General features: G+C 37.8%; 1 protein-coding gene across 1 annotated transcript in view; it reads right to left on the reverse strand.

The window, feature by feature from the left end:
• Positions 1–24,358, reverse strand: part of LOC128257147 (uncharacterized) — a 64,870-nt gene that overhangs the window by 31,765 nt on the left and 8,747 nt on the right. Inside the window, exons 2-5 of the mRNA XM_052988012.1 lie at positions 12,845–13,115; positions 12,088–12,224; positions 7,453–7,578; positions 184–288 (exon numbers count right to left, since the gene is read on the reverse strand). Coding sequence (XP_052843972.1) covers positions 184–288; positions 7,453–7,578; positions 12,088–12,224; positions 12,845–13,115 — 639 coding nt within the window. The remainder of the gene's footprint in view (positions 1–183; positions 289–7,452; positions 7,579–12,087; positions 12,225–12,844; positions 13,116–24,358) is intronic.

A 24,358-nucleotide genomic window follows, 5' to 3' on the forward strand; every position in this document is an offset into this window, starting at 1 on the left:
TGAAAAACTTAAGCGTTCTGGGTTTAATAATGCTAAAAATATTATTACGAATATGCTTGAGGTGACTGCCAGGGTATGTAATTTGAGCACGCTCACTGAGCAGAGCTCCCAGAGCTCCAGTATCCCCGTCCCCGCCTCCGTACCTTTCCCGCAGTCTACCCTCTCACTTGCACTTGCACTCACCTTCACCGACGCTGTCACCGTGGATGTTTCGCTAAAGTACAATTGCGGTCCGGTGGCCTTGCCGCACCAGGAGCCGCCGGTGAATGGGCGTCCCAATTCGCTGAGCTGCCAAGTAAATAAATAAAAATTTAATTAATTAAAAATCAAGTTTGTTTCGCTGGTGACACGCCCACAGACAACCAAACAGAAAGGCTAAAAGCAATTTCGCACAGCTCGGCAAAAATGCTGCGATGAAAACATTTAAAGCCACACTTATACATACACACACTCACCCGCAAACGCTCACACACACAAACACACACTCGCAGGCGCATTAAAAAATTGGGTTAAGTTATAGAGTTCGTACACCCCTATTGATTTTATTGGCACACTGGGTAAGTGAAAAACGCATGAAAAATTAATAAACGCACGTTACAGGGTGGCCATCTGGTATTGGGCTAATGGATTATGAGTGCGTGTGTTGTGCAGTGTTATTTTATTTTTTTGCATTTTTCCGGCTACCTCTGCGCTCAATATTTGATTGTTTTCCCTGCTGTTTCCCACAACGCAACGTGGCACTTGGCAGCGGTAGCAAAACGGTCTGTTGTCCACATTTGGCGCAGTGTTTTATGCATGCGAAAAACCGTTGGCAGTCGTCGAAGGTGTGCGACCAGCAGCTGAAACAACTCTGCATCCATGGCAACTCACCTGCAAGTGCTGCCCCATAAATGTATTTGCATTGCGACCAAAAAAGAGAAGCCTAAGGCTGGCCAAACGTGTGACGCTTAAAATATTGACAGAGTCCAAAAAAGAGGTCGATCCCTTAAATGGGGACAAAAATAATGGACTGTGAAATACTCTCTCTGAACATCAAGCATTTATTACGATCCTGTATTTTTCAAGCACGCTCAATTCCTAAGACATGCTTTTACTTTATATTTATGGAGTTCCCATAGTTTTATTTTTAAAACAAAAGACTGCCAAATTACAGGCACTAAATTTTGTTAGCAAAATGAAATGAGTTTTAAAACTGACTATAAAAAGATTATTATACCCTTGCAGAGGGTTTAAAAAAATCGTATAGAAGTTTTTAACGCAGTGAGACATTTCCAACCATCAAAAGCATAATTTTAGTTTTTAAATAAATTATACACCATCGAAATGAATTTAAAATGGACCATTAAGGCTTTTTTTTTAAATAACTTATACTTTCAAATAAATTTTATATATTCCTTACCAGTTCAATTTAATACACGATTCTTAAGTTACGAGTTTTCTTATCTGGCATTTAAACACTTTAATATGTTATATAAAAAGTATTAAAAAGAATTAAAGTTTTATGATCAAACTTTATTTTTGTTTTTTTATGGACTTTTTTTTACAAAAGTTAAGCCAGTTTAATGATGCTCTATTTTTTATTTGCCTACAATCTTAAAACTATTTATATTTCTATTTTGGGCTTAGGTTTATGTAAGGTTTACGATTCCGTCATATGTCTAGACCATTTCCCGAACTGTGAATGCCCAGCATTCGCGACAAAATCACACAAATCTTTTGAACATTCGGGGCAGGACAAGTGACATTTATTGAGCCTGCTTGCATAGGCAGCATTAATATTGCTAATACCAGCACGACGAGGACACTGCCGGGTCCGGTGTTCAGTACTTTTTATTTTTTTTTCGTTACAGACTGCGGCCTAGGTCAGTGGCCACCAGTCGATAAATGTGGGGATTGGAAAATGGCAATGGCAACGGCAACGGCAACGGCAACGGCAGCTCATTTACACTGGGGTTCCAATTGATTAAGTTTTTAGTTAATGGGTTATTTGAACTGAACCGACGACCGATGAGTCCGGCCCCTGGCGCCCACTGTGTCCTTTTTGCCCCGGACATGTCCTGGTCCTGCCTGCCTGGCCCCCCGGCTACCTCGAACTCAAACAACAATTTTTGCTGTAATTGCAAAGTCGCCAATCGAGGTCTGGCCAATATTTGTAACTGGTTAGAGTTGCAGTTGCACTGGCCAGTCCTGTCGGTCCATTGCTGCTGTCATATTGAATGACCAGGGCAAGTCCGTCGACCATCCTGCTCTATCTCGTCGGCAGGATGAATAGTGGATTGGGATTGGGATTGGGATAGGGAATCGGGCAGAGGGCAGAGTGCAGAGGGTTCTGGCAGGACACAGGGAGCAGTAGGCAGGCTTGACTGCCTGGCATAATGGTAATTTTCTGATTTCGATTTTGTGTAAATTCATTGCGAACTCTGCACGAGTCCTGGTCCAGGCCTCTCCTCCTTACACTCAAAAATCACTTATCTAATGTGTACAGAAACTTGATTGGAAAGCAAAGGGTTTAGATTTTCCGAACTTATTTTTATTTCTCCCAAGCTTATTTTGAAAAAGAGATTTTTAATTAAAATATATTTAAATTTACTAAAATGTTTAAAAAATTTGAAATATACATACCAATGTATGTAAATTGTATACTCTAGTAAGTCATTCTAAATAACAGTATTTGTTCCTACATCTAATGATTGTCTAACAACTATCGTTTGATAAGCAATTTAAGAACCCCTGTAGCCACATTTTCCTATAATGTATTTTTAAAGCCTCCTTAAAATGTATTATTTAAGGAATTTAATTGTTTAACTGGTTAAATATTAACATTTGCATATAGAACTTGTAGTAAAATTTCGTCAATATCTAAATAATGAGTATAGTTCCTTATTTTTTAAAACTATCAGTTTTATTCTAAACCCTTTTTTCTAAGTGTACTGACTTTTTCCCCTCTTTAGCATCTCCCTGCATCTTACCCCATTGATCGTTCCTCTTCATCATCGTCATCATGTCCATTGTGTGCATTGGAGCGTTATTAGCATCGACTTCATAACGAATTATTGGACCTTGGTCCTTGTGTGTGTGTGAGTGTCCTTTTGGCCCTCTTTTTCGTCTTTGGCCTATCTACTCTTGCTTTTTCTGCCTCGTTTTGTGTTGGTTTTAAATTGATTGAATTATTATTGTAGCAAGCTATTTTTTGGGCTGCCACAGCCTCTGGGTTAAACTTTAAAGGAATATTCTTCGAATTGGCCAAGGCTAATAATGATCCGACTTTTTGGCCAAACATTTGAACACATGCCAGTCGGAATAGTCACATGTTGGTCTTCAAACTTTGGGTTTAATTGGAAGTTGAGCCTGGTAGTCTACTTCAAATTTATTAGAGTAACAGAAATGGAGTAAATGAAACAAAAGTCTAAAATAAATCAAATAAAATAAATTAAGCCAAAGAAACTAATTAAAAAGGAATATAAAAAAATATATTTAAATAGCAAAAGTATGTATATCCCTGTGTTAATGTAAAAAAAAAAACTAAAAACTTGTTGAAAAATAAGTAGATAAGCAATAAGCTCAGATTTTCCACCATCATCTATTATCAAAAATTCCTTTACGACCATTAATGCAAAACCATTCGGAATACATTGTTCGGGACTGGGGGATTCGCTCATATGCACACACATTTTACACACTGAGTGCGAAAAAAGTTTTATCAGCGTTGTTTATGTACTGGCATCCGCAGAATCCTTCTCGCTTCATAATCTGCCAGCAATAAACAAAAGCTGCCGCTTGTCTGTATTCCTCCACAGCATTTCCCCTATCCAATTTCTCCTTTCGTTAGAGTGGGTATTTGAACCTACTTGTGAAACAATTTAAGCGCATCATACCAGCTCTGTTCAAATGTCTCCGCTTTCTTTATGATTTATAGTGATTGAAAGCATTTGCCATATAACAAATAATTTATTTAATTTGTGGACACAGGGGTAAGCCAACAAATAACCGAAAAAATTATTCTAAACTTGGTAGTCAACTTCTCAGTAAAACTCGTAAGCCTCCCCTAACTTTCCTGCGGTCAACGTTGAGTTATGAGCTTGGCCAAGGCAAAAGTTGTTAAACAATCTATATGCATTATCTATATATATGTACGTATACATTTAGTCCAATAAAAACTATTGACAAACTGAAGCAGGACCAAGCTGGTTCCTTCCTTCTTGGGAGCAGGAAACAGGACTAGGGATGTTATGATTGTCAAATATTGAGTCATTTGCTCAAGCTGTTCTTGCAAGGACACTCAAGGATAACAGCCTCATCCTCCGCCTATCTGCTGCTTTTGTTGTCTCTGTTGATTTAGGTTAATACGTTTATGCATAAACTTTATTATTTATGATTAGCATTATTAACAAATATACAAAAGGTTCAGAGAAAGTTTTCTCAGGATAAGACTTACAAAATACCTTGTAAAGCTAACTCAAAATATACTTAAGCTTTGGGGATAAGTGCAGCATGTGCTATAATCCATAGCTAGGTTTTCCTTTTGTTTTATTCGAAATCAACTTTCTTAAATACCTTTGACAATAGTTTTATTAATTATAATTAATTTTTTAATTATAGCTTAGTTGGAAAAAATGCGTTTCATACAAATTTGCATCAGTATTTGCATTGTAATCTGCACTTCACTTAAGAATTTCGCTCTTCTTTCCACTGTCAGCCAAAGATTGTTTGCTAAATTATTAAAAATAATTTCGAAAAGGTCAAGATAAGGACAGCCCAGTTTCGCTCCCCTTTTGGCCTGTTACAAAATGCATGAGACAGAATGTCCAACTAAATTGAATAAATGATTAAACCGAAACTTCAGACTCGACACGGGGTGCTGGGCCTGAACCTGGGTAATTCATATATAAACCTATATGTGGCAAAGGCAGCGGATATAAATTTTCCGTTTCGGTCAAGAATTTATGTGGCCAGGCCATGACACGCATTATTTATACAGATCGGTGGGCCGAGGAGGGGGATTTACAAAACCGCGTCAGCAGTTAAAATTGCCTTTGCCGGGGAAAAAAACAACCAGCTTCGATGGACTTGGAGGTTTCGAAGGGGAAAAGCGACAACACAAACCTGCGGTTAGTTACGAGTCTATATAGAATTGCAACGACAACAATGAACAATGCACGAGCAGCGGCGAAAAAAAATTGAAAATATTTAACTGCATTTAAAAACTGAAGGGAAAGGCCAAATATCCAAAAAAAAAAACAAAAATAAAATAACAGATTTGCGTTACAAAATTCGGAATACCCTTGTGGTCTTAATCCAATTTTCCTTACTTTATATATTTATTTAAGTCTGGTTTTCCAATTGCGTTTGTTTTAGTCCAAAAATATTATTCTTATACAAATGACAATAGTAAATATTATTTTGAATAACTTTTTTATTTTCCCATATTCTGTTCTTTTACACATAAAATACCATATATGTTTTGAAGTTGACGTCTTATCAAAAAATTTTTTAAACAAGTTTATTTCTGGCCTTAAAATGCAGTAACAAAATTACGCTTACCCTCTGCAAGCGTATAAAAGCCGCTGCTGCCGGAAAATGCAGCGGCAGGAAAAACTAGGGACATGCCTGTTAGCCCAGGATCACCCCTCGTCCTTCGTCCTTTGCGGAAATCCCTCAACTCCGTACACATGTCAAGCGCCAAATGAAACCTCAACAGGACAGGACAGGAGTGCCAGCGACTGCACTGGATGGCTATTCCCTATCCCGAAGTCCAGCCCGGCCCGTTTTTCAGTTTTTCGGCGACGCGCACCGCAAAATGTCAGCGCACGCCCCACGCTTGTTAAAATTTATTGCTGCACAAAGCGACGGGTAGATATATAGTAGAATGCCGGCGGGAAAAGTGAAGGGTTTTGAGGGCCTACGGAGCTAAACTAATAGAGGTTTATGGTTTTCCAACAGTCCGACAGTGTACGAACCGAGTTCTTCCTAGTTAGCGGAGGGAAATGGAACCAATAAAAATCTGTAGTCGCCGGGAAAAGAGAGAGATTACGTAAGGGGGCTGGGAAATGGAACTAAGAGGGCATTTGAAATGCCCCAAGAGCATTTTTAAATGAATACAAGAAAATTTAATTAATTTAAAGTCAATTCAATAAATTCCATTATTTATTAAATTAAAAAAAAAACTCATTTGCATTGTTTGATTGTTGATGCCTTATTAGTATTTATTTATAATCAGTTTTTTAGCCATGCAATACGAACTTTTCACAAATTAAAAAAAAAAATTTAAGTAATTTATGCAATAACAGCCAAATTATGTTTTCATTGAATATGATAATAATACATTGTTTTAAATATATTTTGCTGCACTTCAAAACGTATATTCGTAACTTTAAAATAAGTATTAGTCTTACAATATTAAAATATTAATTTTTTTATTGTCCTTCAAACGTTGCTTAAAATTCCAAAAGGATTCCCAGAGATTTCATTTTCAATAAAGAAACCATATTTGCTGGCCAGACTCGTTTTCCTGAATCTGTTAAAAGCTGAAGATTAAGTGAACTTACACATCTCTTTCAACATTTGCATTTTAACGCTACTGTGCGAATAATTTAATTAAATCCTCAAATTAAAACAGCTTAAGGTATCCAGAGGAGCACGATGGAAAACGAGCAGTCCGTCTGGGACCTATCAAAAGGCGATTTAAGCAGGGCCAGTCAACCCGAAACCGAGATAAAGATATAGATGCAGATAGGAAAACTGAAACAAAAACTAAGACACAAGCGGCTGCAGATACGAAATGTTCAAACATATTGCACAAGTCAATTACAGGGATTTAGTGAGCTTTTTCGTACATTTTATTTAGCCAGGATTTTGGTTTTAGCATTACAAGGGCGAGGACAGAGCCGTACAGAACAGACTACCCCCGAATGTGCACGCCAAATTTGCGATAAAAATATACACCACGCACACAGAGCTCGAGTACATGTTAAATAGTTTTCCTTTTTGGCCAAGAGAAGGGCCAAATGGATATGACCCAACAACACTAACAGCACTCAAGCTCCCAATCCCAGGATCGTCCGGACATCCCCACACAGACATACAAATACGGTTATTGGGACGAGCACGCACACAGGCGCATCATTCAATTCAATTTGCCGGGCTAATGTGGTATTTGTCAACAGAGAACCAAACAGAAAATTACAGAATTACTCGGACATTGATTGAATCGAACTACGACGACGACGACGACTACGGCGACGTCGACGAGGACGAAAGCTACCAACGATGACAGGCCAAAGTCCTCGCCCGGGTTCTCCGCTGTATGCCGCCCTTTGCCGCCCACTTGGGCATGAAATTATAGCCAACCCCATGCAAGCAAATGGACTGCAAACTCCCGGACACAACATTTCCGCAAACTATTTTTATTATCACGTAACATGAATTTTAATAAATGAAATTCCAGCTCCTCACCTGCATGAAGCCCTCGGGACAGCCGGGCAACTCGCCCGTGGGACTTAGGTTCGTTTCGTAACCATCCACATCCGTATCGACCATGCCCTCGTCGAACCTGCCCACCGTAAAGCCATCAAAGATGATCTGAAATAGGAAAAAGGTAAATTGAAATATATATATTTTTATTTTTATTAAGACATCCCCAAAATACATAGGTAATTTTTCTATTAAACGATTTACCTTTATAAATTATATATATATTCAAATTATATTTCACCTTAAAGTAAAATACTTAGAGGACTACTTAAAAAACACATTCAAATTCTTTAAAGTTGCAGTAAAGTGTAAAAAAATTAATCAGTCTACTAAAGACATTGTCATTTTTGATTACGATTTAGAAGAAAATACATTATTATTAAGCAATATTTTTCATTTGCAAAACAAAATCGAAATTAAGAAAATTTCCTTTTTCAAAACGTTTAGCTTGTATTAAAGAACAATTGTGATTTGATTAAATTAATCTTGACTTACAAAATGCCCTCTTGCTTAAAGCTGAACTGAATCAGTAGAATTTTAATAAAATTATCTTTTAAGCTCTTATACTTTCAAGACATATTCTTGTTGCGGAGTCACTTTCTAAAGCACATTCGAAATCCTGTAAAGCCCAGTTTAGCCAGTCTTCCCAGGGTATTAAAACTATATTTTATATTTGCCTAGAGTTATGCAAATGAAATTCCATTTGCGAAAAATGTAAAGAACCACACAACGCCTCATTGTACCCGCCCACTGTTTGCATATTTGATTGGCCATAAAAAAGAAAACACCATACTCACACTGCCTTTTTACATTGGAGTCAAGTCAAGGTCAAAGTGAGGAAGTTGTGAGGCAGAAAGTCAAGTATCTAATCCTGTATGCAATATGTACATTATGTACTCGTACTCGCACTCGGGCACATGTATTTTACTTAATAAAATATGCAAATAAACGCCTGCCGGAGAGTGTGTGTCGAAAATTGGAAAGAAAACTCCAATAAAAGGGTTCAGCCTCGGGTTTCAGTTGGCTGCCACTTGCTTTTCATTTGGCACCTACGCACACTAAGAGATTTTCACTTCCAATTTGAAATATTAAACAAAGGCAAAAGTGACAGCGGAGAAAATGAGGGAGGGAATTCCACATCGCACTTGGCATTTGTGGCTTCATTAGAAGCGGCGACTGGACGACAGAGGGGACAATTCAGAAAAACTTTTGCATTTGCAAGTTTGCCTTGGACTTCAACATGGACTTTTTCGCCCCGGCAATTCTCCTGGGCAAATGAAGAAGCATAATTTATGTGTAGTGTATGCTTTTTAAGGAGTTCTCTCTCATGTTTTATGGTTTTTTTCCAAAGTTACAAAGTTTTTTGCTCTGCGACGTGACAAAGTGGAAAACTTTTCATTCGGGGTTTAATAGAAATTCTAAATGCTAGTAGTGTCAACCCGTTTCATTTTTGATTTGCTTGTGGCAGTAAATTAGGTGTTCATTTTTAATTTTCAACACAATAAATCCATTATGAACTCGTCCACAAAAATGCCAAAAACTCTAAACAAATTCCATCAACGATAGCCAGCTGAACATTCCATAAAAGAGCAATATCAATTTCATTCTTATTGGCAAAATAATAATAAGCGCGTAAAAACAACGATTTTTTTATTCCGAAAATCAAATGCTCACATTGAAAACTGCTAAATAAACTTATTTACAAAGCTACCAATATATAGAATTTAAAATGCAAAAATAAATAAACGGGTAAAATAAATAAAATAAATGTGGGTAAGCCAAGCTAAAATTATTATTTACAAAAAAATTGTTTGATTTATGCGAAATACTGTCTGCTTTTTTGGTAAAAAAAAAAGATTTCCTCTTGGTTAATTTGTTGCATAAATTTTCCCCTCCATTAGAGGGCGTGAAAAACAAGCTTTAATTACGAAAAAAGATTGCGCCATCGGCTATTTGATTAAAGCGAACATATTGCGGAGTTTGGGCTAAGGTATTTCCATTAAAAATTAGCCCATGGGTAAATGGCGGAGTCCCAGGCAATTTAAACTTCTCCCATCTACGTAGGTCTGGGATTCTGGCTGACAATCATCAATCAATATGTACAAACAGACAGCAGCAACAACAACGTCTCCCTGGTTCCGTCCGCGCCAATGTCTAACATTATTATTTCAAGCAATTTCCCACACAGACGCACCCGAGTGAGAAGCGCAAAAAAAAATACATATAAAAATCGAAGGGAAAGCGGGAAAACCAAGTGAAGCCTCGGAAAGCCAACCGCATGATTTATATGCTACGATGAAGAGGTGAAAAAGGATATGTGCACTGAAAAACAAACTATTTCTTCGAGGATTTTTATTACAACATACATAGTAATATGAAAAATCATTAGATATTAAATAATTATTTGTATTATTCAACTAAAAGATGTATAGCTATTTTCTTAACGTTTAGTTAAAAATTAAAATAATGCAACTGCTCTAAATGTAATTATATCGATAAATTGGTACAGAAATGATAGCCACATCATTGGCTGGATATAGTTAAATTTAAAATCGTTGTAATTAAATATCGATTTTAAACTTTTTTTTCCACGTGCACCCACGTTCTATAAAAAGTGTTTTACAAATTCGGAAACACAAAATAAAAAGTTATAACTTACGCATGACAGATTTGTGCAAGGTGCAAAGCCCACGAAGGAACATTTTGCATATATCATCCTGCATACTTATTCAAATATATGTATACGTGCCAGACTCCCAGGCGAATTGGAGAAATTTAAGGAACAAATGGGGTGGCACTGGAGCAGGAGAACAGATTTGCTGACTACCACTTCCTGGGACTAAACTGCTCATTGCGATGTTTACGCAAATTGCTGGGGAAATCAATTATTTTCGAGATTGAAATTGACGTTTCTCTGACAGCTCGCCAAAAATGTTTTGAAGCGTGTCTAATTTCATTGTCAACGTGGGCGTTTCCACTTCTCCAAAGCTGCCCGATTTGTTTGCCTATTTCTATATCTGACCCCCTTGCATCACTTGGCTCTCCTATTTTTCCGTCTTTTCTATGTCCCCGAAGGCGTTTTAAAGCGTTGCCTTCCGTTTAAAACGCGCACGAAATGGCTGGGATTCGACTGCAATCGCTGGGAGTCCTAATTAAGCACGCACCAAATGCCAGGGACCCCAAAAATGTCAGGAGATATGCCGCCAAGGCGAGAAATGGAGACATTTTACCTAACAAGCACGAACGCAGTGTGGCGACAGCCAGAATTGGGATATATACGTTTCGACATACCCTAGGAAACATATCCCAATATGTCATTGTTCTTCTGTTGCTGTCTCTGAGTGAAAAACGTCTACCAATTTATATTTTGTTTTGTTGCCTAAATATGGGTTACTTGAAAACAATTATCAAATTTTATTATTTATTTTGCACTTATAAATATAACAAAGTTTTTATGCATTCTAATCAAAATACTTTAGAGATAGAACATGCTGACCCTCCAAAATTTATCATGCTGACTGAAATTGTAACTTTTTTGAGTCGAGTCAATTTATTGGACTAACAAACAAATGCTAAAAGTTCCTATAATTTTAATGCACTATTTTCTGGAAAGTAACTCCCATTTAATGTAAAACCAAGGGTGTAAAATAGTCCGTAGTCCTGATGAGACCGATGTTTTTCGAGACAAAACCCATACACCTTGTCCGGATGGCAGGCACGGACAGCTGCTCATGGGATATGTACGATTCGGGTGGCCATTGTTGGAAACGGGGGATTTGTCTCGGAATATTTCACGGCGGTGCATTTGTGCGTGTCGCTGTCTCCTGCCCGTGTGTGCGTTTCCAGTGTGTGTGTGTGTGTGTGTGTGTAGGTTCCCGTAAGAGTGCACTCCTCCTGCAGGACCTCTCTTCTTTTGCCCTCGAGAACACTTGCATGCGTGTGTTTGTGTGTGTGCATTGCACTTTTATTTCGCTGACGCACGGCTAATCTTTGGCCTACAGCGCACTAAAGCCAACAAACGGACAACGGACAGTGAACTGTGGACAACAATACGAAACGGACAAACACTCCACTGATTCGGCACCAGCAACACATTTGGCACCAGTGGTGAGAAATGTTCCACTGCTTTTTACCCAACTAAGGTGCTTTCTGTTGATATCGATTTAAATTTAACCTAAAGAATTAATCGATTAACTTTATTTTAACATATTATATGTTTAATGTGGCACCTATTATTAATCTTAGAAAAAAAAACATTGTTTTTAATTGATATTTTGTAAACCGTTTATTTATATAGAGATATCGACGAAAATGATTGCTGTAATATCATACACTAGCCTGAATAAAATCTTAACATTAATTTATCTTTATCGAGTTAAGCAGATCCATGTATTAAATCCACTTATATATCATCAAGAGAATGAAGATATATCTTAAACACCTTATTGGCTTGTCCTTATTACAATTACAATTTATTATTTTCAGTGACAGTTTTTTGTCTAGTTCTGGTAAATATTACTTAGAAAGGATTCAAAACAAATAAATCTATATGCATTTAGGTACAAGTACCTCGGTGTTCTCATCACTACCATAAAACCTTTGCCCCGCTTTACTCACCTGGACAATGTCGCCTTGATCATGACCGGATGCTGTGAATGTCAAGTGACAGAGGAAAGGCAATTTATTCCACTGTGGCGTTGGCACTTTTATGGCATAGGTGCGTCCGATATCGCCATAATATGTACGATTGCAGACTGTCGGAGGAGACAAATAAATCAGAATGTGAGTTGGAGGCGCACTAAAGTAAACTACAATAAGTCTATAAAGATTTTTGTTTGTAAAAACCTATTGAAAAAAAAATATTATTTTATTATTACCTTAAATGGTTTTACTTCAAAATTTATCATATAGGCGCAGTGTGGGCCTCCCTTTAGTATTTAAATTATTTTCAATTTTTTAAAACAAAACGTTTAATATCATATTGGAAGCACTTTAGATAATGTTTAAATCGATTGAACTTTATTTATCTAATATATCAAGAGCAAATTACTTCATCAATTCCTAATATATATTTTATTTGTATCAAAATATGGCGTTGGAAACATAGTACCATTACAAATACTTAAAAAAATATATTAAATCGATTGAATGAAGAATGTTTTTTTCTTTCAAAAACAAATTACTTAACCAATGCCTTATACATATTTAACCTTAAGGCATTTTGATTTGAAATGAATAGTGAAATATTTGCTGTAAATTATGTTATAATTTATTTGTGTAAACGTGATTCGGATCGTTCTTTCGACTGTTTACTGTACTATTTGTGAGCCCCTTCGCCGAGAAGGGGCAGCGACAGCTGGCGGCACTCACTCACCGGAGCAATGTTTGGGCTCATCGCTGCCATCGGCGCAATCGCTGCGTCCGTCGCAGTATTTGTCCAGGGGCACGCAGATGTTGCCGCTGTTGCCGCTGCCCTTGCAGGAGAACTCGGAGACGCGGCAGGCGAGGCCGAGGGTGGTGGCCAGCAGGACGACCAACAGAGCTGGAAGGAGCAGCTGCAGCTCCACCAGCCGCTGCAACGGAGATGAAGATGAACCGCACAACCGATGATGGCAGTGTTTGTGACGTCTCCCCATCCTGGGCATCTGCAAGTGGACAGTGGAAAGCGGGTGGGGAGGGGGATTAGTTAAGTCAACAAATTGTCAGGTGATGTGCTGGAATCAAAGCGCTCCTGTCAACCGGAAAATGAGCCGGCGGTGAGTCGGAGGAAACGACCGCCAGCTGACCCGGATGAGTGGTGCGAATTTGAACAGGCAGAGGGGCTGTCTTTTCAGATCAGGAAGCAAACGAAGGGCAAATAGCTGGAGTTGGGACTATTTACTTTTTAAGTTATAAAGTTCACTTATTCGGCATTTAAGGGTCAAGCTATGAAACCCACATTTCATGCGGAAATATTTAATAGAACGCGAAGTTAATGAAAAACTCTTTTGTTTTAAAGTGCAAAATAAACCAATTTGTGCATGGGCATAAATAAACCAAATTAAAGGTTTTTAAAACTTTTAAATCTTGATATCACATTTCTGTTTTCTAATTAAAATGAAAATTTTTTGTACTAACAAGTTTAAACTAACTTATAAATGTGAGTGTGAAGAGTTACATAATTGAAAACATGCTGAAGTTCTTAACAGCAATGACACAATTTTGCATTTTCTAAATTAAAATATATAAAACTGACAGATATAGAATGCCGGACTTGTTTTTTGCTTATTTGCAAACGCTGACAGAAGAAGAAATTAATTATTATTTTATTTCATCGTTTCCTAATATGTTTCTACAAACTTAAATGACGTTTAAATCTACTTTGCTTCACCCTTCGCAACATTTTGAAATACGAAAGTATTCCCTAACCTGGCTTTGTTTTAAATTCTTTCTCATTTCTCCTCCTCCTGCAAATCGACTTTCTCCTTTCATCTGTTCGAGCTGCCCCTTGTGGCGTTTTCATTTTTCTGAAATTTCTGCTTAGCCCTAAAGCTAATTATTTTAGCTTCAGTTGGGATACTTTTCGTTGGCCACTTGTAAGTTTGTAAAATAACAGGAACAATGAAGGAAAGCGAACTCTCGGATTCAGTGCCTGAGTCCCCGAGCAGCAGACGCTCCCCACGCTTCTTAAGCTAAGTAACTGAAAGTGTCCCGGTTGGCATTATCTCCATTCCTTAGCCCCCGATGACAAAAAAACACACACACACACGACATGCGGCATACGACAATATGGCAAGTGTTCCGGAGAGGGATGGCACAATTATAGCACAAGTCGAGCGGGAAACATATTGACAGGAGAAAGCCACGAGGGTCCGACTCAGAAGAAAAGGGGGGCTGGAAAGTGGGGAGCCGAGCGTTATGAGTGTTTTCCCGTTTGGCACGCGTCGCCTTTCCCCGCCACTCCCCTTTTCCTCAGCCGCTTGATTGTCATGCCACATTATTATGCTTTATTTCCGTGTGCCTTCTTCCTGCTTTATTTGTATTAAAAATGTCGTCAAATCTACATATACACGAAAAGAAATTTTTTTTTTATTTTCAAAATTTTAACATGTGTTGACGAGAATACAAAATATACAGGCTCGAAAAGAAATCGAAAATATGGGTGAAATTATCACTTAAGAAAGTATGTTTTAATACTTCGTTATGACAAAATATATAATATGAAATATCACAAAAACATCAAAAAGGTCTAGAGAAAAAGGCAGAAATTAAAATGCTTGAAATTTTTTTTTTGTGGTGTTACTTAATGTATTTTAAAATTTTTAGAAGTCTTTTTCGAACAGTCATGAATTTTTTTCGTTTTTTTTTTTTGTCTTAAATACTCTTTTAACCACCAGCTTGGTTTTTTTTTGTGTAGAAAGAAGTGCCGCTTGAGACGCTGTCTTGGACTTGGACTTTCCTTGCCCTTTTAGTTCTTCTCGGGCTTCTGTTATTGTTGCTGTGGCTTCGGCTGCTGTCCTGCACTGAAGTGTTTGCAACACTTCCGGCGCATAATGGAAAACAAAAGGCTTAAAAGGGGATACACAAAGGATTTGAGCAATCAAGTGCGCTTTTGAGCACGCAGACCGATAACAGTTTTATTTGTGCTCGCTTTTTTTTTTCCTCAGCCACATATTTTTTTTTGCTTGCACCTGCCATTAAGTTGAGGGCCGAGAAGAAAAGATGTGTTTCAAAGTCATAACAATGCTGAGTTTTCAATATGCGCCCTGAGGAACCCACACGTATGCGCCATAAAGTCCTCCCATGTGGCGGGCAAAAAAAAGGGAAAAAAACGTAAAGAAAAGGGGCATAAAACTTCAAGTAGTTAGGTCCAAATGTCTGCCTGGTTTTAGCCAGAGCCAGGCAACAACAATAAAGCCCGAAAGGGTGGACACAGAAAAAATGGGTTTCAAGGGGTCTGGCTTTTATGTCTAAAGTTTCACTTGAATGGCGAGCGCACACACGCAACCGTTCCTGTAAAACGACATTTAAATTCTGTAAGGGAATGCACCTAAAAGGCATTCCTCTCTCAGGGAATTTTAATTATAAAACTCTGCTGCTTTTTTTTTTGTCCAAGGATCCACAAAAACACGAATATCGCTCAGTTAACTCAATGCACATTTGCCCAACTTCCTGTTTGATTGAGCTTAAGAATGCAGTTACCGGCAGCTGGAAATCATGAACAGGGCTGTTGCGGAGCTGCAAGGGTAATAACCAGAGGCAAGGAAGGAAAGGCAGGAAGGTCGGAAGATAATCGGTTGCATCACCAGCCATCTCACGGGTCAGAAGGAGAACCAGGAAAAAACAGGCAGCCAGCTTGTAAGCCATTTCTAAGCCACATGCCTGCAAACAGGTCCAACCAAGGCCATAGAACAGGAAAAAAGACAAAAGAAAAGCGGAAGAAAGTCGGGCAAACAGCAATAGAAGACGCTCCACAGAAGAAACATTGAATGAGCGACTTCCCGGGAATACTTGGGTAAGCTCAAAACCTAAAAACAGTGAAAACACTTGGAACTATTTACCCAATAAAACAAGAATCCTCTAATTTGCTTAAGCCGAAATATATTGATATGAATGCCTGCTTAATAATAAAACCTTTTTTTTGTATTTGCTTTAAAGTTCGGAATAAGTAATTTATGATTTTAAAATTTTCGTATTGTTTTGCCCTAAACAAAATCCTAAAACAGCTTGTAAAGATATTCCTCAATTACCTCAATACGTTTGGACCATTGACATCCAGAGATTATCAAGGCTTAAAGGTCTTGCATTACATTTATGGCCACATGCTATCGTCTCTTACAGAGCTAATCCAATCAATTCACTCATATGCCTCAGCACAATCAAATTCTAGTTACAATTTGAACCCTTCACAAACATACACATGGCACAATTAGAAAGGAAGAGATAGAGCAGAAAAGAAAGAGAGAAAAATACAGACCAGGACGACTGACCATCTGGATAGCTAAGAATTTGCCACAATTGACAAAGAATTTATGCGATGCTTATGAAAGGCTTTCCAGCTAAGTCCCTTTCACCAAATGACAGAGTTTCACTTTTTTCCCAGCACTATTACGTAAAGGAATATGGGGAAAAACCAATGACAGCGATGTCCGTTATTCTTGCATCAGTAAATAAACGCATCTGGTTCACAAAAAGTAAATGGTAAAAGCCACAGAATAAAGGACTTGGAAAAACATAGCAATGCATTGCCTATATTTTCGTATTTTTAAATCAATGAAAGAAATATTGGTGTTTTTGAAAATGATTCAAAACAACTACTGATTATTTTTTATGGGGGGTTCACCACAAAAGAAGTTGTACATTTATATAAATATCAAAAATAATAATTTTTTTTTTAGTGCATAAGCACACTTAACTAAAATTAGAAATCTTTGTCCACCAAAAAACTTTAAAATCGCGCTGCAAATGTGAACATTTAAAATGTTTCCATTTCCTGGTGCAAAAGCAATTGCCACCAAAAAACAACAACCGGAAAAAAGAATAATATTTATAATTAAATTAATAAGAAACAGCATCAAAAGCCGGCTGGGCCGAGGGGCAAAAGGCGACTCCAATGGCCGGCAGGCGTCATGAAATTAGCATAACAAAGCCATTAGGGAAGGCACAGGGGAGCTCCAGTGGAATCTGATTTCAAAGGCGACAGTGGCAATGACAGAGGCGCAAGGCCGAGAAGGAGGGGCCGCTGGGAGGGTGGACAATAGGAGGAGGTGCTGTTGGACAAAACGGAAATACAAACACAAACAGACTACGAATGTCACCCGCAGAGCCAGGCTACACCAGCATAAAATATGTAATTTCGAAAAACTCTTTAAATTTTGCAAATTAATTTGCATTTGCATTATTAAAAACTGCTTATAGCATGATAAATGGGAAGTTAAATAAACAAGAAAATAAGGAACGAATTCAACTAAGCGTTTCCTCTAACTTTCGTTTAAGTTCGTTTTAGTTCCCAATTTCATAGGATAGTTAAAACACTTTTCATAAATTTGTTTAGTATTTTCATTACATTGCATTAAAGCAAAAAAATCACAAATTTTAAGAATCAAATGTATTTTATTGGAATTTATAAATTAAATACTTGACATAAAAATTGGAATATAAATCGCAGATTTTTCTCTGCCTTTATTTTTCCGCGGTCCCTTTTTAGTCGCAGGCTACGTGCGAAGCTACTTTTTGAGTAATGGCCAAGATTACGCTGCAATGTGATGGAAATGGGAAATGGTTGGTGGTCGGTTGTGGGCGAGAGGATCAAGGATGCGGAGGACGCTCGTCTTTGCACAATTTAAAGTTGGTGTCACGCATCACGCTTCGGTCTAATGAGTCTCGTTTCTCCTCTCGTTTGCTCTTCAGCTCCGTCTGTGGCAATTGCAACGTGATTTTGCCAACGCGGCTCAATCAAGTCGGGCGAACCAGGGGGGATATACATATATATATATCCAGATCTTCTATAGAAATACGGACGCTGGTTACACGCCCTGATGAATTGCGTGGCGGACAATGCGGCGTATGAGTAATGTATAATTGGGAATTGGCTTGGGCAAGTTAATCAAAGAAAAAAGCTGCATCTTTGATTTGATTTATATAAAAGTGGAGAATAGTTGGCATGATTAAATGCAATAATTATCTTCAATAGTTTATGACAGGTTATAGTTAAGCTGAATTGAAAATCTAAAAATCAAAAAAGGACATTCATTAGTTAACCAAAAATGAATGGAATGAAACGATACACGATGTTGTACCAAACATATATAATTATATAATTATACGCTTAGCAAATAAAATCCATTTACGACAAATGCATTGGTTGTTAGAAATATATTTGACCTTTATCATTTAAAACTAAAAAATATATTTTAATAACGGTTTAAATCAAATGAAAAGAATAATTATTTCGCTATTACAAATTCGTGATCAATAATTTGTTAACTATTTTGTTGTTTCGGCTAATTCAAATGAATAGCAAAAGTTGATTACGGAATTATAATTCATGGTGCAACGAACCAATAAATTACCATAAATTAATCAGTTGAAATCCCTTTAAAATCATTTTGCAAAACAACTCATCTAGAAAAATTAAAAATATTATATATTAATTATCACTAATCTAATTTACAAAAAAAGTATAGAGTTATACAACAATTGTCCACAATCTAGATTTCTTGAATACTATTTTCCACATTACCAAAAATTAAATCAAATTCCCATGGGTATCCGTTCCTTATGTCTTTTTGAACTATTTTTCATGCTGACTATAAACTTGCAAGCAAAAATACCAAAAGTCATGACCATTAAAGTTGGCAAACATAAAACAGACGCAGTTTCAAAAGTCGAGAGGCGGATTCTTTTTTGCTACATTAAAAATGTAAACTTAATTTTAAAGTCAGGCCGAATAGTGGAATGGCGGGAATCTGCAGTTGAAGTTGGAATTGGAATTGGTAGCAAAGGGATGGGTTCTCATACAACTATAATGCCGAATCCCGACGGTTCCTTCCGCCGAGAAAACATTTCGCATAAAATGCCAAATGCTCTTGTCCTGCCAGCATGTGTGTGTGTGTATGTGTGTGTGGGTGTGGTCGTAAAGCAAACGATTGTAGCCAAAGCTACAAACTGACAACAATGTAGACCGTCGTGGATTTTTATGCCCGGCAAACTGTAAAAAGGGCCAAAGCCAGAGCCCCCCGCATCCTCAGATTTTCTTCCAAACAAATTGCATATGAGCATTTTGCATTTTCAATTTAAATTTTTCGCGCTCACTCTGCCCGTGCATTCCGCACAGAGAACGAAAAGCGAAGCAGACTGGCTTAAATTGAAATTCACGCCATCTCTGCATATAATTTCTTACAAAAAAAATTAGGAGAAAGAAAATTGAAAGCCGTAGGGCAATGAACTTTAAGCTATGGCTAATGCAGGAGGGTATAATGCATTGGCCTAGGCCAAATGAAAATCTCGAGGTGAGTTCAAGGACTGGCCAGACGTCGTCGGTAGCCTTCGGCGCCAGGACTAGACTTTGGCTTTTCTTTTCCTTCCACTCGCTTCCTTCCGAAACAAGCGTAATGAGTTTCATCGTCTTGAGCGTACACACACATCGCGCATACGCCATGTCTGAAATGCGTTTAGGAGATATGTTGGGTAGTGAAGGTAGCACGAGTCTTTTGGGCTAGGCGACGTTTTATTTAATTTTCCAAATTTTGATTACTGAAATCTTTTGGAATATAACAAAAAATTGGAGCTCATACCAGTTTTTAATAGTTTTTTAACCTCTAAAAACAGTAAAAAAAGCTGGCGCTTTAAGACAAATTTTTTCCTGAGCCTACCTATTATTGGCTACATTTAGCTGTCTTCCAGACACCACAAGGAAAAAATGAGACAGGAACAGAGTCAACGATGTTAAGAGAAAGAGATAGGCTTTTGCATTTAATCTTATGAATCTTTGAACATACTTTAGCACTTTGACACTTTTGCCCATCGCCAGCGGCGGCGACAGTGTCGGGCCATGGCAAACAGTTTTCGGTCGGCTTTCTAGACTTTGTTAGCAGCATCAGAGTGCCATTAGTGTGCGGCCATGGGGACGTAGGGGGTACCAAGGGGTTTAAGGTCCCCACCTACGTGTGGCGGCTTTGGGAGTATCCCAGATTAATGGCAGTGGAAATGGTGGCAAAATGCTGCTTTTAGGTGGTGTTTCGATGAATCCTACGTGCCTGAGTGCCATAGTTTTAGGGTCTATTTATGGCAAATTTACCACATCACAGTAAAAGCGTATGCCGTATTGATTACTCTTGATCATAAAGTCACACTTTGCACTAAGTGCTACACTTTTCATTATTTATATTTTGAATACAATTTTGTTTTTATAAGGCATCTAGCATGGCTCTTTTTTTTTAACCTTTTTTGATCTTTTATTACTCAAGATGTGTAAGAAATCTATTTTTGAAATTAATTAATTAATATTCTGGTTTAAGTCAGATTGTGATTCAGGTGATAGTCATTTTGTTAAAACTATTAAAAGAGTTCAAGACAAACAGAAAACTTAAGTCCACTCTTTGATTACGTTTCACTTGTTTACGAAGCAGACACATTGTGTGCCATAGACTCGTTTCAAATTCAAAGACCACAAGCCCCAAAATATATACCCACACTTAAAATTAAAGAACAACAGTAGTAAACACATTGCAAGGGGATTTCAGGGGATTTAGTTTGTGTTGAAAATAAATGTTCGCTTTTATTTTGTGGTGTGGCATTGCAACTAAATGGAAAATGAAAAATTTATAGAAATTCAAATGCAATGGCAGCCAGCCCCCAAGTAAAGCTGGCTTAAAGACTCTGGTTCTGGTTCTCTGAAAAATAAAGCGGCACACTGGGCAAGAGAGACTGAGAGCTATCAATGGCAGCAGTTGCTACAAAATGCCAAATTTGCATATAAAGTAAAATTGAAAATGCCACTGGGAGTGGGCTAAAGAAGCAGAAGCCAACCGAAAAAACGAAAATCGGAAAAATAAAAGGAGAGCTTTCGAAAGCCGACAAATGCAGTTCTTGACTCGGCCTGCATTTTCCAGTCCACAATTGCTTTAACCTTTTCGGTTTCCCTCCTTTTTTTTGTGGCGTTTTCCTTAAAAATATTTACATTGATTTGCTTGGCTTTGACTGCCGTATTCTGGCACTGCCGCCCTCCACTTTCCGCTGCGTTGAAATATAAATTGCTGGCACTTTATATTTGATAGGCAGACTTGCGGAAATGCGCGTCACGTACATTGAAGGAAAATGGAGATGGGAAGTGGCACAGGCACTGGATGATCCCGAGTCAAACACCAACAGAGGCCACAAATCACAGGCCTCAGTACGGTTTCAGCCTCGTTCTGAAACGCAAAGATGGCTGCGTGAACGTTTTTGGGGATCAAACCCATTAAAAATGTATTTTCGATATTAAAAATAAAGCGTAGACATTTTAAGGCTGGTTTTTCATTTAATTAAATACAGTTTTATTATTTTTAAGACAAAATATGCTTTTATTTAAGAAACTTGTTTTGTTTTGTTTGCACTGTAATCATTTTGAAATGAGCTGTAAGTATAATTAATTTCTTTGGGGTGCGTTGAATTTGCTAATACACAAATATTCTTTAACATTTTTTTCAATAGAAGAAGGTCATTTTTTTCAGTGCCCTGTCGCTTCGAACAGTACAAAAAGACAGCATTTAATTGGGCTCACGCAACCATCTCTCCGATTTCGACTGTTGCCTCACGCGCAACGCCGTGAACTATTTTCGTGTGCTGGTTTTATTTTTTCGTTCCGCAGGTTTTGGTTACGCCGGAGCAGGTAAACCGGGTAAACGCTGCCGGGGAGCGAATCCTCCTGGCCACGGCCTAAACTGATACAAATTTGTTACACGTACAGCTGTGGGGAGGGCGAAAGATACGGCCGTAGTCGAGTACGTGTGTTCGTTAGCCTAAAATCCGCGTGCTCTAAGCACTCCCCAGTCTCCCCCTTTTTTTTTGCCACCCCCTTCTCAACCTCCTTCCATGTCCTGCTCGGCTAAAAACTAATTCGAAATTCATGGGCTCGATTTGCATTTTTGATTACTCGGAAAGGAAAAGCCGTGTGTAGTTGTAGTTGCTTTCATTGTCTTGGAGGAAAACTAGGATATATACATATTAAACTGGATATGTGGGCGGGTGGTGGTGGTGGGCAGAAAGGTGTGATAGTTTTATTTACGAAAGGAAAATTCTACGGCTTTGGGGATCGGGGGACATTGGTGGGGGATTTTTCGTTAGTTTTAAGTAATTGGGCGCCGTTTTATGACACACACACACACACATATATACAGGTACTCTTTTGGGACGCATGGCGAAAAACACATAAATATTAAAATAAAAATGAAATTATTATGTATGCGATATGGTTTAATTGGTTGCAGTAAACGTGTCGCTTTTTCTTATTTTTCTCTGGTGTGCTGCATTTTTGTTGCTTTAATTAAAAGCATAGCTTAAGCTGGCAAGAGAAAGGGGCAGGGGGTATAGTCACAGAATGTAAACAGAACGTAAAAAGTGGGGAATCTGGGAAATGTTTCTGCCATAAAACAGAGACTGTAAAGCGCGAATAACTAGGGAAAGGTTTTTTTTAATTTAATGGCTGATTGAAATTAAAGTTGATTACATTTCCTAGCACGGTTTTTATATACTTTTTTATTATGAAGCATAACGTAATTAATATGAGTGATAATTTTTTCACAATTCATAATTTAAGGAGCATAATTTTATGTAATATGAAACCGCCAAATGTTGTGTCACAGTTCACATACGATATGTTCATTTCCATGAAAAACGTTTACTCCTAAACAATAAGATAACTAATGCCCCTTAATTTTTTTAATCAAACAAATCCTATTTCTCGCATTTACATATAACACGACACAGAACGTCCACTTAATTAGCAATTTTTCGCAAATATGCAGAAAATGAAGCAACGGCAGCCCTAACGGGTAATATCCTGGCCCAATATTCACAGATTTCCACCCCTCATTTGTGAAAGGCTCCTCATTAGGCGGCCCGAAATCCGAAACACTCCCAGCCCAACTAATGGCCACAGCCCATTTGTAGCCATTTTGCTCTTACCTTCATTAGGACACTTCACCCGGTTGTCACCTGCAAAGGAGCAAAACAGAAACTAGCAATTCCATTGCATAACAACATGAAAATGTGCTAATTTGTTTATTCAGCGCCACTTTCCAACTGCACTAATGCTGACAAATAACTATAATAACGGCGGCAGTAGCAGTAACAGTAATTTGGAGTGCTGCGACAAAACTTTCAAATATGCTCAGCCTGACTCGGAAAATTATTCTGTTTCGGCCTCGAAATGGCGGGGATCCCCATTGTCATAGCCACTGATGGCGTTGATTGTCTACGTGTTTGCGTGTCACCCGAACATTACGCCCAGAATGTCAGACAGCCACGAAGCCGCTCCTCTTCACCTTCGCATTCGCCTCCGGTCTGAATGACTTAATTAGTCAAAAATTTTGGCAATGCCTTGCACCTGAATACCCACAATATCTTAATGAACAATCACTCAAAGAAATGGCTTTCTAGAACTGAGGTTATGTGGTATCAAACCATGGCATATATTTTTTTTGTAAAAAGTTACTCGTAACATCAACAGCTTAAAACTTTATTTGGCCTTCACGTCTGAGAACGGGTTTATGCCATTTACTAAAGTAGTGTTGCTTATAAGTTGGACTAGTAAGATTTATTTCTAAATTTAGAAAATTAAATTTTTAGTTCAAATAATTTGTTAATTATGTAAATAGTTAAAACTATTATTTTTTAAATTTTTTTTACTTTTTATTTAGGTTATAAATGTTTGTTCAAAAAAGTTTTAATATCTTTTTTTTGATTTTAGTACGTTTTCAAAAAAATAATATAAATAAATAAACATCCTAAAGGATGTTTTACGTTTCAGGGCCACCTTTGTTAAAAAATAAATACATACACTATAGCCCACCTATTTATAGTTACTTAATTAATTAACGCAAGGAAACCCATGTAACCTTTTCAACAAAAAGTGTCGTTTCAATTTGTGGCGATGCTTGGCGCAATAAATTACATTAGCGACATTTACTTTTTTTCCTGTTGATGTTTGATTATGTCTCTCTATGCGGTGTGTGTGTCGATTTTGTAGGTTTTTCGTGCCATTTATTTGGAACGGCACCGGCATCGGCACACGTACCTGCCAACTGCTCGGTCATGTTTCCTAATCAATGACCCTTATCACCCTGTCGCTGGTGGCTTTAATTAAAGTTCAAACTGTCAGACAGCAGTAGTAGCAGCAGCAGCTGAATCGAACGGACGTAAATTGAAT

This window comes from Drosophila gunungcola (assembly GCF_025200985.1).
Source record: "Drosophila gunungcola strain Sukarami chromosome 3L unlocalized genomic scaffold, Dgunungcola_SK_2 000002F, whole genome shotgun sequence".
Taxonomy (NCBI): Eukaryota; Metazoa; Arthropoda; class Insecta; order Diptera; family Drosophilidae; genus Drosophila; species Drosophila gunungcola.